The following is a 14,911-nucleotide window of genomic DNA, read 5'->3' as shown; positions in this document are numbered from 1 at the left end:
TAGATGTAAAATAAAGCTTAATATGAGTCACAATTATTATTGTTTTTTCTCAAACATATGGTAAAACGACAATAATTATATTATGTGTAGGTCTACTGGTTTCTATAAATAATTCTGTTCTACTTATAATAATTCTGATGTTGAATTATGTTTGAGATATAGGCCTATGCTTGCAATCTGTCATTGACAACATTATTAGACCATTTAATTCACTGGTAAAATCAACATTATATTGGCTAGAGTAGTTATACTGACACTGTAAACATTTATTTTCATGCACAACTGTGTGTTCGCTATGATAGAAAAACATATCAAAAGCTTGTCGCAATCCTAAATCTCAAATGTGATATGATTATGTAAATTATGTGTATGCTTTCGGTTTCATTTTCACTGCTAAGTGCTGTTCATACTTCCCGCGCGGCTCCTAAACGATCACTCTGTGCCACAAACTGAATATTATTTACAACTTTATTTCCTGTTACTCACAGCCTATGCAGGTTCTGGTTACTAAAGTAGACGCGCACGTGTCTATCATTAAGTAGTACACACGCTCGCCCTCTCTGTGGTAACAGCTCACGGTCAGCAGCTCACGTCACGTGAGATTTCTCGGCCGCGAATACATCATTATATGAATACAGAGATGACATTTTTAGGTGAATTATACCTTATAAATACAGTATGTGACTCTTTCAACATCATTTGGAGCAATGTGAAACAATGAAAAAACTCGTGCAGCCGCCTTTGCTTCTCTCCTGAACTTAAAATTATGATTGGCAGAATCGTAGAAATGCTGGATTAAGATCGTCTAGGTGGTCGAATCGAGATCGCGATCTTTTTTCGATAAATTGTGCAGCTTTACCAGACACTGTAAAAAGCTGCTTCCCAGCCACTAAACTTTTCTGACAGGGTATTCGAGTGTCATCCAGTGTCAGAATGTTGTGGGACTGCTATACAGGAGTTATTATTATGGATTATAGATTGGGAAATTTAGTGGTTTTTCTTTTAGCGTTTCTTTAAAAGCATGACTGTAAAACATGAATGCGGTTATGAATCTATTAAAACATCTGTTTGTTTGTTGTAAAAATTCATAATAAGGCAAAAAATACTAATTTGTGGATCTCCTTCCGGGTGCAGCTGTGGCTGGTGTATTCTGGGAAATTTTCTTACCCCTTGGTTTCGAATGTGGTCCTGAAAAATATTCGTTTGAAAAGGGGTATCTACCCCTTGCCCTTAGCCCTACTCCTTCAAGCTAAAGAAAATTGGGACACCCCTTCCCCTTAGCGGGAGCGTGCAAAACGTGGGGTAGGGGTAGGGGTAAGGGGAAGGGCTAAGGGGTAGAATTGGGATTGGGCCAAGTCATTTGGCAGATGCTTTTGTCCAAAGTGACTTAAAATTGAGGAGACGTTCAGCAAATCAAAACAAAGAGGCATTACACACAGGAAGTGCTCATCGCACAAAGGATCTGTTAAGGTAAGGAAGTAGGTTTTTTTTTTTGAAAGAGGGAAGTAAAGAGTGTTTCTACAGGTGAGTTTTTAGTTGTTGCTTGAATGATACCAGTGAATCAGCAATTTATTTGGGAATGGGAGATTATTCCACCACCACGGAACATTGATTCAATTCAATTCACCTTTATTTGTATAGCGCTTTTACAGTGTAGATTGTGTCAAAGCAGCTTCACATAAAAGGTCATAGTAAATTGGAACAGTGTAGTTCAGTTTTTAGAGTTTAAGTTCAGTTCAGTTTAGCTCAGTGTGGTTTAAAAATCACTAATGAGAGTCCAAACACTGAAGGGCAAATCCAACGATGGGCAGCATTACAGATCCCAAACCATGCAAGCCAGTGGCGACAGCGGAGAGGGAAAAACACTTCACTAATTGGCGAAAGTGAAGAAAAAAAACCTTGAGAGAAACCAGACTCATTTGGGCACGACCATTTTAAATGAAAAGGTTTTGGAAGGTTTTGAATGAAAAGGTTTTGGAAAGTGACTTATAGGCTTATAGCTGCAATTATTTATATTGGCAGTTAATAAAGCAGGCATGCGCAGGTCCTGAAATTTGGAATGTGCTTTCATTTAAGTTTGGTTTTAAATTGATTATGTCCCCATGTACTGTTTCTTCTTGCAAGACCTGACAACACAAGAAGTACTTCCTTTTCTGTCATTTCTTCTTTCACAGGAAGACTCTAATATGCATTTAAATACTTCATTAACAGACAACGATACTTCAAAAACAACATTAACATTTAGTTCCATACACATGGTAGAAAATATTTGTACATACAGTTATCACTACTTTTTCTAAAGTTAATGTGGTTCTCACTAGAGCAGCTAGAGCAGTAAATTTTGAACTGACAAAAAAAATTATAGCTGCAGTGTCAACATAGCCTAAATCTTACAGTATCTGTGTGGACATGTTATACTTGATCACATGACTTGCATCACCAAGATAAATAAGGGGGCAGGCATACAGTACATACAAACCTAAGCATAAGTGATAAAACTACACATTTATGCAACACATGCCATATGATGCAATATGAAACACAATTAAATAAAATGAAATCCGCAGATTTTCTGACAAAGCCTTTGGGAATAAGGAAATACTTGTACTAAATACATAACTGACACCAAAGAGGACCAGATTGTTGAAAAGATTATTCTCAAAAATAGTTGATTTTTTTTCAAAGAATGTGATATATTATAGCTCATATCCCATATATTGATATTTTTTTCAGCATTCCTCTACTTTGGTGAGGTGTTTTCCCATTGCTGGGTTTTTTTTTTTTTTCTTCTGCTGGGGATGTACAAGAATGGATGTGTAATTGACAAACGCATCAAAATGTGTATTGACAGTTAACAGTTAACAGTTTGGGTTTAAAAACATTTCCTTGAAAGAGTGTGTGTTTTTAAATAGATAACAAATTCAGAAGCAAAGATAAAACTCTGTTCTCTGGTTTGGTTTGTGTATTGTGGTCTGGTTTGTGTGCTATTGTCATTTTTTAATTCTTGATATACAGACTAGTTTTCTTGCAAACAAAGTAGAAATGAGTGTATTTACATGGAAGAATGATCGTCTGATAGTCTGCCTTATTTTAAAAAGAGCAAAAGTGAAAAGGACATGGTTCCTTTTTTCTGATAAAAGCAGAGCTTCTAAGAGGGGAACTAAATTCTATTTGTGCTTCTTCCACATACATACTAATTGTGCACAAGTTTGCATAAAAAACCCTCACAAAAGTGGTTGATTCTTAAGTTAGAGATAAAGTACATCCAGGAGGCTGTTATCGCAAAATAAAGCCCAACATGCTTGCCTGATGTGAAGCGTAGGGCTGTTGTAAAAGACTTAAGGGGTTTATTCATCAAACGACCTTATGGATGTACTTTATCCTGCTTATTACATGTCTACTTAAAAATAAAAACATAAAAATGAAACCCAAAGCATTGTTTTGAGACGTAATAGTTTAAGTCTTTACTTAAATTCAAAGCTGACAGAAATGAAAACAGCTGATGGAGTATACACTAACCTTTGCATTATTCACTCGCAAGATGTAATGTAGTGTAATGTGTATTTATAAAGCGCATTTATTGTGTATGGCCATACACCCAAAGCGCTTTACAATCATGAGGGGGGTCTCTTCACACCACCACCAGTGTGCAACATCCACTTGGATGATGCGACAGCAGCTTCAGGACAACGGTGCCAGTGCGCTCACCAAACACCAGCTATTGGGTGAGCAAAGAGACAGTGATACAGCCAATTCGGTGGATGTGGATGATTGGGAGGCCATGAACGTAAGGGCCGATTGAAAGACTTTGGCCAGGACATCAGGGTTACACCCCTACTCTTTACAAGAAGTGCCATGGGATTTTTAATGACCACAGAGAGTCAGGACCTCGGTTTAACGTCTCATCTGAAAGACGGCGCCCACAGAGTCCCCTTTACTTTTACTGGGGCATTAGGACTCATACAGAACACTTGTTGAGCGCCCCCTGCTGGCCTCTCTAACACCACTTCCAACAGCAACCTAGTTTTTCCCATGTGATCTCCCATCCAGGGACTGACCAGGCTCAGCCCTGCTTAGCTTCAGTGAGTAACTGGTCTTGGGCTGCAGGGTGATATGGCTGTGGCAAAACAGATGGTGCAAAACAGTCAAAAATACAAAGGACTCTATTTTAATTGATCTAGGCGTAAAGTCTAAAGCGCAGGGCGCAAAAGCATTAAAGGTGTATCCGAATCAACTATTTTCTATTTTAAGAATGGAAAATACGCTCTGGGCTGCGACGCATTGTCTAACAGGGTTGAGATTATTCTTTTAATGAGTTCTAGGTGTGTTTGGAGAATAAACCAATCAGAGTCTCATCTCCCATTCCCATTAAAAGTCAGTTATGTCACGCCATGGCACCTTTGCTATTTACGTGATGGACTTTGTAAGTGGAAAAACTGAATGCTTCACTAGCGAGAAAACAGTTAAACAGATCATCTGCAGCGCGATAATGAGAGAATGACCCTCTCCATTCAGCCTTTCCTTTCACTTTCTCTTTTGTGAATAAGGAAACGTGTTGTACGCACAGACATCCATTAGCCTACATAATTTAATTTAAGCGCAAAGATTTGTTTTAAAACTATTTCTAAATTCAGTTCTAATTTCCAGCAAACAAATAAATGAACGATAAGTATGAAGTGTGGTCAAACAACTGAGTTACAGTATATCCAAATATACATCCTATGCCCCATATGGTCCAAAACCTGACAGGTGGACAAATCTAAGCTTGTTTTTAATAAAACAAATATAAATATGCATTTAATAAATACTACTTATTATAATAATAATAATAATAATATTATACAAAAGCAAATTGTCATGAATAAACTGAAAAAAGCCCCCCGAGATGAAGGCAGTGTTTTTTTTTTATATCTATGTAGAACCTAATATTTAAATAATATATTTTAATTCCTTTAATTCATTTCATTTAGTTCCTCAAAAGCAACACACCAACAATGCGCACTTCTTAACACACTTATTTTCTAGACCGAAACACCCATGAGTCTACAAAGTAGTGGAAATGGATTTGCTATTTAAACAACGTGTTGGAAAACGGGAAAATTGCTGATGCGTTGGTCTGAAAAAAGCAACACGTCATTGAAACACGTCTTGTGCCTTATTGCAATGGGTGTATGATAGGGCCCAAAGCTTCAGTTCACAAACAGAAACGAAACTGTCTGAATTAACATAGACTAACCTACGTATTATTCATTCACTAGATGGCACCAAATAGTCTAAAACAGGGGCGTGACAGACAAGCAGAAAGATTTGGGTTTAAATGTTTTCACCGACAGTAAAGGTTATTCGAAGATCCTTGATGCGTTATTTAGCGGTTGTTTTCTCGGGATAACATACCTTGCAACACAAAAAATTACTTTTGCTACTTGTTCAAACTACTTGAAACCACAAAATTGTAAAGGTTTCATGTTTAATACACTTAAATTTGTAAAAACAATTAAGTTTTTGTTGTGACAACATGAAGGAATTGTGTTAAACACAGCATATTTGCAGTGAATGTTGCCTGTACCAATCAGAATACAGTTTTTAAACACTTGTGTCATACGTAATGTAAACTTTACCACAAGTGTCTCTGCCTGTACTTTGTAACCAAACTTCAGTGATGCTTTTTAAAGTGAACATTGGACATTTTTAACATCACCATGTTTGTTTTGCAGGAGTAGCAGTGGCACAGTCCCGTATTGTCAGTCATGGTGGCGCTGTCGCTGAAGATCGGGGTGGGGAATGTGGTGAAAACGATGCAGTTTGAGCCCTCCACCGTGGTGTACGATGCCTGTCGAATCATCAGGGAGAGAGTTCCAGAAGCACAACTCGGCCAGCGTGAGTCCGTCAGCAGTATACTCAGAACCCTGTCTGTCTTATCTGATGCGTTCTAAAGTAAACAGCATGTTGACCAGACTGATGACAATGGTCATTATGAGCCAAGCGAGTTACTGATATTGAAAAGTGGTCAAATTTAAAGTGCAGACCAAAACATTGCTTATTTTTTTGTAATTACAACATAATTTTGCATCTATTTGGTTAAAATTCTAGCTTTTCAATTACATGTGCAGTGTGTTTTTGAGCTGGCATACCTTTAGGCCTATCGTGGATTAATTAAAGGGATACTTCACCCCAAAAAATGAAAGTTTACTCACTCAAGTGGTTTCAAAGTAGGGTCGCACAATACTGGGAAAATACGTCATTGCGATAATGATATTTTTTTCAATATAACATTTACCTAGAAAAATGCTATTTTATTAGATATGTTTTTTATTTGTCTTTGTAATGATGTTAAAATAAACAGGTAATAGACATTTTTCTGATCTTATTATTTCAAATTCAGACTAAAACACTGTCAAGGTGCAAACATTCATTCATTCATTCATTTTGTTTTCGGCTTAGTCCCTTTATTAATCAAGGGTCGCAGCAGCGGAATGAACCGCCAGCTCATCCAGCATATGTTTTATGCAGCGGATGCCCAGCTGAAACTCTTCACTGGGAAACACCCATACATTCTCATTCACACAAATACACTACGGCCAATTTAGCTTACCCAATTCACCTATAACACATTTATTTGGACTTGTGGGGGAAACCGGAGCACCCGGAGGAAACCCACGTGAACGCGGGGAGAACATGTAAACTCCACACAGAAATGCCAGCCGAGGCTTGAACCGGTGACCTTCTTGATGTGAGGCGAGAGCACTACCCAATGTGTGGGTAACAAAGCTTGGTGAACACTGCTTTAGTGTTACCTCAGCTTTAATTTGGGGGGCCAGACCCCCCTCATGTTTGGGAAAAAAAGCAAAACTAAAAATAAAATCCAAATATTCCAATGATAGACTAATTGGGAATTGTTCAAACACTTCTGAAATGATTGTTACACTTGATCAGATCAGTAAATTTGATCTGATGTTAGGTGATAATCAGTTTACTGTTTAAAGTTTTAAACACTTTCATTGTAATTTTTAGCAACACTAGTCAAATGATCCTTATTTGGCTAAAATCCCAGCATATTTTATCTGAATTTGATTTACCTTTTAAGCATTTGTTCCACTCAACTTCTTTTCCCTGCAAAGATTGAAGAAAGAAAAAAAAATACCAGAGAAGCCAAAAAATACCACAGAAATCAAGCGTAAATCTAGTTTGTGGTATAATGGGCCTGTATCAGGGTGCGGCTGAGTCCCATCTGTTATGTAATAGTCCTCAGAACTGTTCAACATACTTGTCTTAGTCATTCGTCTCTTTGACTGCTACTCTCATCCAAACTCCACAGATTATGTGGAATGCGTAGCAGTCTTAACTAGCTTGTCTGTCAGTGTTGCCGCAGTACATTGGAAGACACCAGCTAATCCCTGAGAGAAAAAAGCTCCAATTCTTTTTTTAGAATCACTATTTTAAAACCATAGTCATTGTTGCTATTTACAGAGCAGTAATTTGGGTCCAAGTTTAAATAATAAAACGTCTTAAATCGTCTAATGCAGGAATGCAATAAAGCAATGCAGTTAAATACCAGCATATTACTCTACTCTTAACCTTAACCCAAGTAATAACAACGACACACATTCAGTATTAATCCACACAGTTGCAAAGGTTGAACTATTTTGAAAATCAACCGCGCTGCGCATGAGGAACAGCTGATGATGGCCATAGTAAAGACAAACAGCAGAGGATCACCAGTTCAGAAACGCATTTAAATCGGTAAAGGAAGAAGTACGTGTCACGTTATTAACGCAGTTTTGGATGCGATATGTGAACAGCCCCATACAGGTTTACACTGAGAGATACAGTACAAGCACTGATCTAAAATCGATACGTGATTACAAACCGCCCGGGTGATTACAACTTATAACACACAATTAAACACATATTTTGCAAACTACACAAAACGAGGTGACAATTTTAATGACACTTATATGTTATGATCCGGAGGAAGAAGAAACTGGTCCATTTGAACTGTAAAAGTACTGACAAAGTCCCTGTCAAAGTCTGACAAAGACCCATAGTCTTTGCTGTTCTTTCAATAGCAAACGACCGGCGAATCCCACGTTGCAGAGTAGGTTATTGTATCAAAAATCAGAAAAATTGACAGGAACAAACGCAGCACTAGGTTGGCTATACTGTGATATTGTTGTGAAAATGATTCACCTTTATTCCACACAGCCGAATCTCCATCTGTCAGTGATCGTCATCTTCGTGTCATGATCAGTCCTGTGATCCCCAGCGTCTCCGCTAATGTGTGAAGTAAAAGTGCGTTCACATTTACCGGAACTGGAACTACATATTTGGTGATGTACCGTATCGACGTCGATGCGATGAAACAAAAGATCCGAACTCAACTCGATTCATTTATTCGACTCTGAGTGAACTATTTCGCTAAAGAATCGATAGTTTTAAACATGCTGAGCTTTCAGATTTAAACCTCAGCTGGATGTTTTTATTCACTTAGAGCTGTGTTACACACTGCATGGAAGCTTATTTTCAAAAACCCACAATAGGGGCTTTTTAAAACAAAATCACATAACTTTTTTTGTTGCGCATGTTGGAATTTTTTCAGTAAATGTGTTTCCTTTGTAGTTTATGTGCATTTTTTAAATATCGCAGTTGTGCACAAATGTTTATTTCCGTTAACATCTGTAGTGTAAACCCTGCATTAAAAGAGAAATCAGTTACCTTGCAGCTTACATTTTAAATGCAAACATGTGTTCTGTTTGAATAGCCTATAAAACAGTGAGATGCCCATACACCATAGTTCTGGCATGCATCTTGAATGGGACTACATTAGGAATTAGGATGTTTTGTAAAGATAGAAAGTCATGGAAGAGATGTGGAGTTAATGCACACTCTGGTATTGATTTATCAGGTTGTAAAATCGCCGCTAACTCTTCTGTCATCTTGCAGCCAGTGACTATGGCCTGTTCCTGTCAGACGATGATCCAAAGAAGGGCATTTGGCTGGAAGCAGGCAAAGCCCTGGATTACTACATGCTTAGAAACGGGGTAAGTGTAGTATTTCATCTTTGAGTGCAAAATCAATAAAATGTTTTCTTGTCACGTAATCACAAGAGTGGACATATCATGGGAATTGCTTCTGTAATTTCATCCGAATTGGCTTGAGTAAACTGAGAACATTAGAAAACAGTGCATACATGTATACGCAATTGTAACTAGAAATGATTTGTCAGAATAGAAGTTAATGTAATGAGATATTCTTTAAAAGCCTTTATCTAAGAGAGATGTATTGCATTTGTAGTACATAGTATGCTGAGTTCATGTGTCTCATGTAATTGCATTTTACTAGGATACTCTGGAGTACAAAAAGAAACAGAGACCCCTGAAGATCCGCATGTTGGATGGAACGGTCAAAACAGTTATGGTGGATGACTCAAAAATCGTCAGTGACATGCTAATGACCATCTGTGCCAGGATAGGTAAGTTGCTGTCCATATGAAAAACCAGTTCTGAAAACGGGTGACTTGTAGTCATTTTAAGGCCAGGGTTTTCTTGGTTTTTATAATACATTGAAATTGTGTCTCTTACCAAGTGTTTTTTTTTTTTTTTTTGGACTGCTGAACCACAGGGTTTAGTTATTGGACCACTGCTTTTATCTGTAATATTAATATAAATGTAAAACAGCTCTCATCAAGTCTTCTTATGACTGGGGTACCTCAGAGTTCAGTTCATGGACCACTGCTTTTATCTGAACAATTTGTAAAAATATAAAACTGGTTTCACCAAGTCTTCTCATGACTGAGAGACCACAGTGTTCAGTTGTTGTACCAATACTTTAGTCTGTAACATTTAAATAAATGTAAAAACGCTCTCACCAAGTCTTTTTAAGACAGGGGTACCACAGGGTTCAGTTCTTGGACCACTGCTTTTATCTGTAATATTTATATAAACAAAAAACAGTCTTACAAAGTCCTCTCATGACTGAGTTACCACAGGGTTCAGTTTTTGGACCACTGCTTTGGTCTGTAATATTTGTATAAATGTAAAACCGGTCTCACCAAGTCTTCTCAAGACTGGGGTACCACAGGGTTCAGTTCTTGGACCACTGCTTTTATCTGTAATATTTATATAAATCCAAAAGGGCTCTCACCAAGTCTTCTCATGACTGGGGTACCTCAGGGTTCAGTTTTTAGACCATTTATTTTGTCTGTAATATTTATATAAATATAAAACTGGTCTCACCAAGTCTTCTCGTGACTGGGGTACCCCAAGGTTCAGTTTTGGACCACTGCTTTGGTCTGTAATATTTGTATAAATGTAAAACTGGTCTCACCAAGTCTTCTCAAGATTGGGGTACCACAGGGTTCAGTTCTTGGACCATTTATTTTGTCTGTAATATTTATAAAAATCTAAAAGGTGTCTCACCAAGTCTTCTTATGACTGGGGCACTCCAGGTTTCAGTCCTTCGACTATTTATTTTATCTGTAATATTTCTATAATAGTAAAAGCGGTCTTACCAATCTTCTCGTGACTGGGGTACCACAGGGTTCAGTATTTTGGCCACTGCTTTTGCCTGTAAAATTTATATAGGTGTAAAACCAGTCGTACCACCTTCTTACAGTATGACTGGGATACCAAAGGGTTTAGTTCTTGGAGCACTGCTTTTGTCTGTAATAATAACATGACATAAATGTAAAATTAGTCTCACCAAGACTTCTTATGACTGAGGTACCACAGGGTTAAGTTCTGGGACCATTGCGTTTGTCTGCAATATTTATATAAATTGAGTCTCTGCAGAAATATTATAATGTGTTTAAATTAAGTATTGTGAGGGGAAATAGAAGAGAAAGTAAAACATTTCTGATTTTCTAGGCATCACAAATTATGATGAGTACTCACTGGTGCGTGACGTGGGAGAGGAAAAGAAGGAAGAGACCACAGGAACACTGAAGAGAGACAAGACCCTCCTGAGAGATGACAAAAAAATGGAGAAACTCAAACAGAAACTTCACACAGATGACGAGCGTATGTCGCAATACCTACATATACATATATTGTTTGCTATTTCAGCAGGTCTTCAATACAATACACACTGTATATTCCTAATGTATTCACATACCCAGTAAATATGAGCACAAAACACTTCATCATTACACTTTTTGTCACATTATACTGTAAAGCCTGTTAAGTACATCAATTAAAATTGTAGTTTTGTAACCAAACTCCAATAGTTTTGAAGAGTATTATGTATATTAGAAACATAATTCCTTCAAATAAATTCAAACATGTTACAGTTGAATCTAGCTGAATTCGCTGATTGGGATTTTAATGTGTATTCAGTGAATTGGTTGGATCATGGGCGGACGCTGCGGGAGCAGGGTGTCGAGGAGTCTGAGATGCTGCTTCTTAGGAGAAAGTTCTTCTACTCAGACCAGAATGTGGATTCCAGAGACCCTGTACAGCTCAACCTGCTGTATGTGCAGGTAAAAACCACAGGACATCCTCCTCACATCACAATCATGACCTTTTGTCATCTGTAAAATGGGGTTTTTGTTTTGCCATCTGCACTAGTGCTTTCAAATGTTTTGCTCTCAGAAAACAATCAAATAATTTAGTCACAAATGTGTAAGGCGTAAATGATGTGCAGATCACTCTCAATCAACGTTTCATGTTTGGTTTAAAGTGTAGTCAATTGCTAGTAAATATTTACTATCAGAATTTCAAATATTTAATTTGCAGAATAGGATTTGAAGATTGTAAGAGATTATATTATTAATTATATTTGAAAATAGAGTGAAAATGCATACCATATAGCAGGCACATACCAGTATACAGTAAAAGTACATATCTGCAGTAGGGCTGCACGATATTGGAAAAAACTCACATTGCAGTATTTTCATTGACTGCAACATACAGTAAAAGTCAGAATTATTAGCCCCCCTTTGATTATTATTATTTTTTTTTCTTTTTTAAATATTTCCCAAATGATGTTTGTTTTATTTTGGTTAGAAAAGCAGTTTAAATTAAAAAAAAAATTAAGATCAATATTATTAGCCCCTTTAAACTATTTTTTTTATTAGTCTACAGAACAAACCATAGTTATACAATAACTTGCCTATATACCCTAACCAGGGGTGCGTTTCCCAAATAACGACGTAACTCACAGCTGAACTGTCATAGTATGATGCATCGTTTGGGAAAAGAACGATGTAGTGACAAGTGTTTCCCAAAACCCATAGTTTCTCTGTCGCAGATCCATCATTTGAACCACGTTAGTTATAACGTAAAATGGCCATAATAATGCTCTTAACTGGGTGGAGTAACAAGTTCTTTAGCGAAGAACCCCATAATTTATTTGTGCAAATTATATTGTTTTACACACACACACACGCATTTAAAAAAAATACAATATTAGTTTTGGTAAAAACATGCACTCGTTTTCCATATTAATTGAAATGTATGTAAATGGCACATATAGGGCCTATGTGTCCTTTCCAAATATTATTGAGAACATTATATATTCTATTCTAAAACACAAAATCACTTACAAAAGCTAACACGTATTCTAATCTCATATAAAGTATATAAATAAATGAATAATAAGGCGATTTATTTAAATAAAATAAAATTTAATATTTATTATTTATTAGGAAATAAAGAAAATTCTACTTTAATAATAATCATGATGATGATGATGATGATTATTATTATTAAGTAGGATATTGTTGTTATTTTAGTTTTTTTAAGTCTACTTTTACAATTTGACATATGCAAACCACTGCAGTAATGTTCTGACCAGCTGGCCCATGTCACAGTACAGATACTTAATAAATAACCCACTATAAAATAAAAGCATTAACATATGCTATGTTTTTTGTTTTCACAAGCTTTGGAAACGTAACAAATTCCGCTTTTAAATAATAGGTCACCTATAGCTTTTGTCATGAGCCACGGCTGTGTTCAAAATGACATTAATGTTTTCAAAGTGCAGCATGAAGGGAGCGCAATTGTTATCATGAAGATCGCTTAAACTGAACTGTAAAAATACTTATTTAGAAAATTACACCTAAGAGAGATGACTTTAATGCTTATTTATTTTTAATCATTCTAAGTTTAAATGTTAGAATGTTCTAAACGAATAGGGCGAAAGGGAGATAACGGGGAATAGAACATAGCCAGGAACTATGTTTCTTACCCCAGCTCCAGAAGTGTAGTTGCAAGTGCACAAGTTTGCGATGCAGTTTGCGAATGTTCGTTGGAACGATGGATTTGGGAAACGCCAAATCAACAAACTATGTTTGTGATGACGAAACTTGCGACCTTAGTTGACTAACGATGGTATTGGGAAACGCACCCCTGCCTAGTTAACCTAATTAACCTAGTTATACTTTTAAATGTCACTTTATAGAAGTGTCTTGAAAAATATCTAGTAAAATATTATTTACTGTCATCATGACAAAGATAAAATAAATCAGTTATTAGAAATGAGTTATTAAAACTATTATGATTAGAAATGTGTTGAAAAAAATCTTCTCTCTGTTAAACAGAATGTGGGGGAAAAAATAATTCATTCAATTCAATAATAATTCAGGGGCTAACAATTCTGACTTCAACTGTATATTGCAATATAAATGCAGTTTAATAGCTTGTAAAGAATTCCTCATTTTAGATCAGTTGGGATGATTCTGTAGGGAAGTGTATCTGCATATAATATCATTTAAAAAACAGACAAAAGATGCAAGTGAACAATAATTTATTATTTTCTTGGGAGTCAAACAGTATTCAGAAACGGAAATCAAATAATTACTGTATAATAATAATAATAATAATAATAATATTAACTCTGTATTAAGTAATTGTATAATGTTCAAGTCATCTTTAAGCTATAAATGTTACATTTTTTGTTCCCAATGGCTCAATTCTTACACTCAGGCCTTAAAAACACATGCAAATAATAAACTTTCACTCTAAATTTAAAATCTGAAATTACTCCATTATGTTGTACCTGTAATGTCTGGTCAACTATAATCCCAACTACATTGCAGATGCCTGCAATGTGCCTATTGCAGATGCGCATGTTGCAATATTAATGCTGAAATATTTTATTGTGCAGCCCTAATCTGCAGTGTTGGATGTAATTAGTTACAAAGTAACAAGTAACTGTAATTAAATTACGTTTTTTGCTAAAAAAGGTAAAGTAAGGGATTACTTTTAACTTTTAGGTCATTTATTTACAGTTACTTATCAAATGCTTGCTTAAATACTTTACATAAATTCAACAGTTCTGTAAAAATTAATTAATTTTTTTAAGAAGACGAGAGTAATTTTTTTTGCTATACGAATATATTTGGATGATATAATGATATACTAAATATTGTAATGTCATTTATGCAATTGCTTATGTTTTAGAAAAACATGAATAGAGAAATTAGTTCATAAAAATAAATGGTTTAAATTCAGAGAACCACAGTGTGTATATATAGATATGTTTGTTGTTCAGATATTTTTCATAATAATTACATTTTTCAAATAGGATAGATTTATCAATGTTTTAGAAAATGAATGTCACTACTTTGAAACATTTTGAGTTTTGATACAAGCGTTGTTTCATATTTCAGTAAAAAAAAATATTTAACAAACCTAAAAGTTCCTGTTTGACTCAAATTTCTTTCATTTGTGTATTTTATGTAGAATAATAATATTAAAATATATTTTATTTGTATAGCACTTTTCCTACATACATGCATCTCAAAGCGCTTCGCAAACAATAAACAAGCATTGTAAAATAAACTAAATAAAAAAATGTTTAGACAAAGCACAATAAACAACAAATATATACTCAGATAAAAGCATACATGTACACGGATATATGCATATATCTACACAATCACACACACAATAGTCCTTACATATGCATGTAC

General features: G+C 35.7%; 1 protein-coding gene across 1 annotated transcript in view; it reads left to right on the top strand.

Annotated features, from left to right (window-relative positions):
* tln1 (talin 1) overlaps positions 1-14,911 on the top strand; it is a 213,123-nt gene that overhangs the window by 58,932 nt on the left and 139,280 nt on the right. Inside the window, exons 2-6 of the mRNA XM_056466629.1 lie at positions 5,715-5,877; positions 8,941-9,038; positions 9,340-9,469; positions 10,863-11,015; positions 11,331-11,473. Coding sequence (XP_056322604.1) covers positions 5,748-5,877; positions 8,941-9,038; positions 9,340-9,469; positions 10,863-11,015; positions 11,331-11,473 — 654 coding nt within the window. The 5' untranslated portion in view covers positions 5,715-5,747. The remainder of the gene's footprint in view (positions 1-5,714; positions 5,878-8,940; positions 9,039-9,339; positions 9,470-10,862; positions 11,016-11,330; positions 11,474-14,911) is intronic.

The sequence above is a fragment of the Danio aesculapii genome, chromosome 10 (genome assembly GCF_903798145.1).
Source record: "Danio aesculapii chromosome 10, fDanAes4.1, whole genome shotgun sequence".
In the NCBI taxonomy this organism is placed as follows: Eukaryota; Metazoa; Chordata; class Actinopteri; order Cypriniformes; family Danionidae; genus Danio; species Danio aesculapii.
This window is presented reverse-complemented; position numbering and strand designations above follow the sequence as displayed.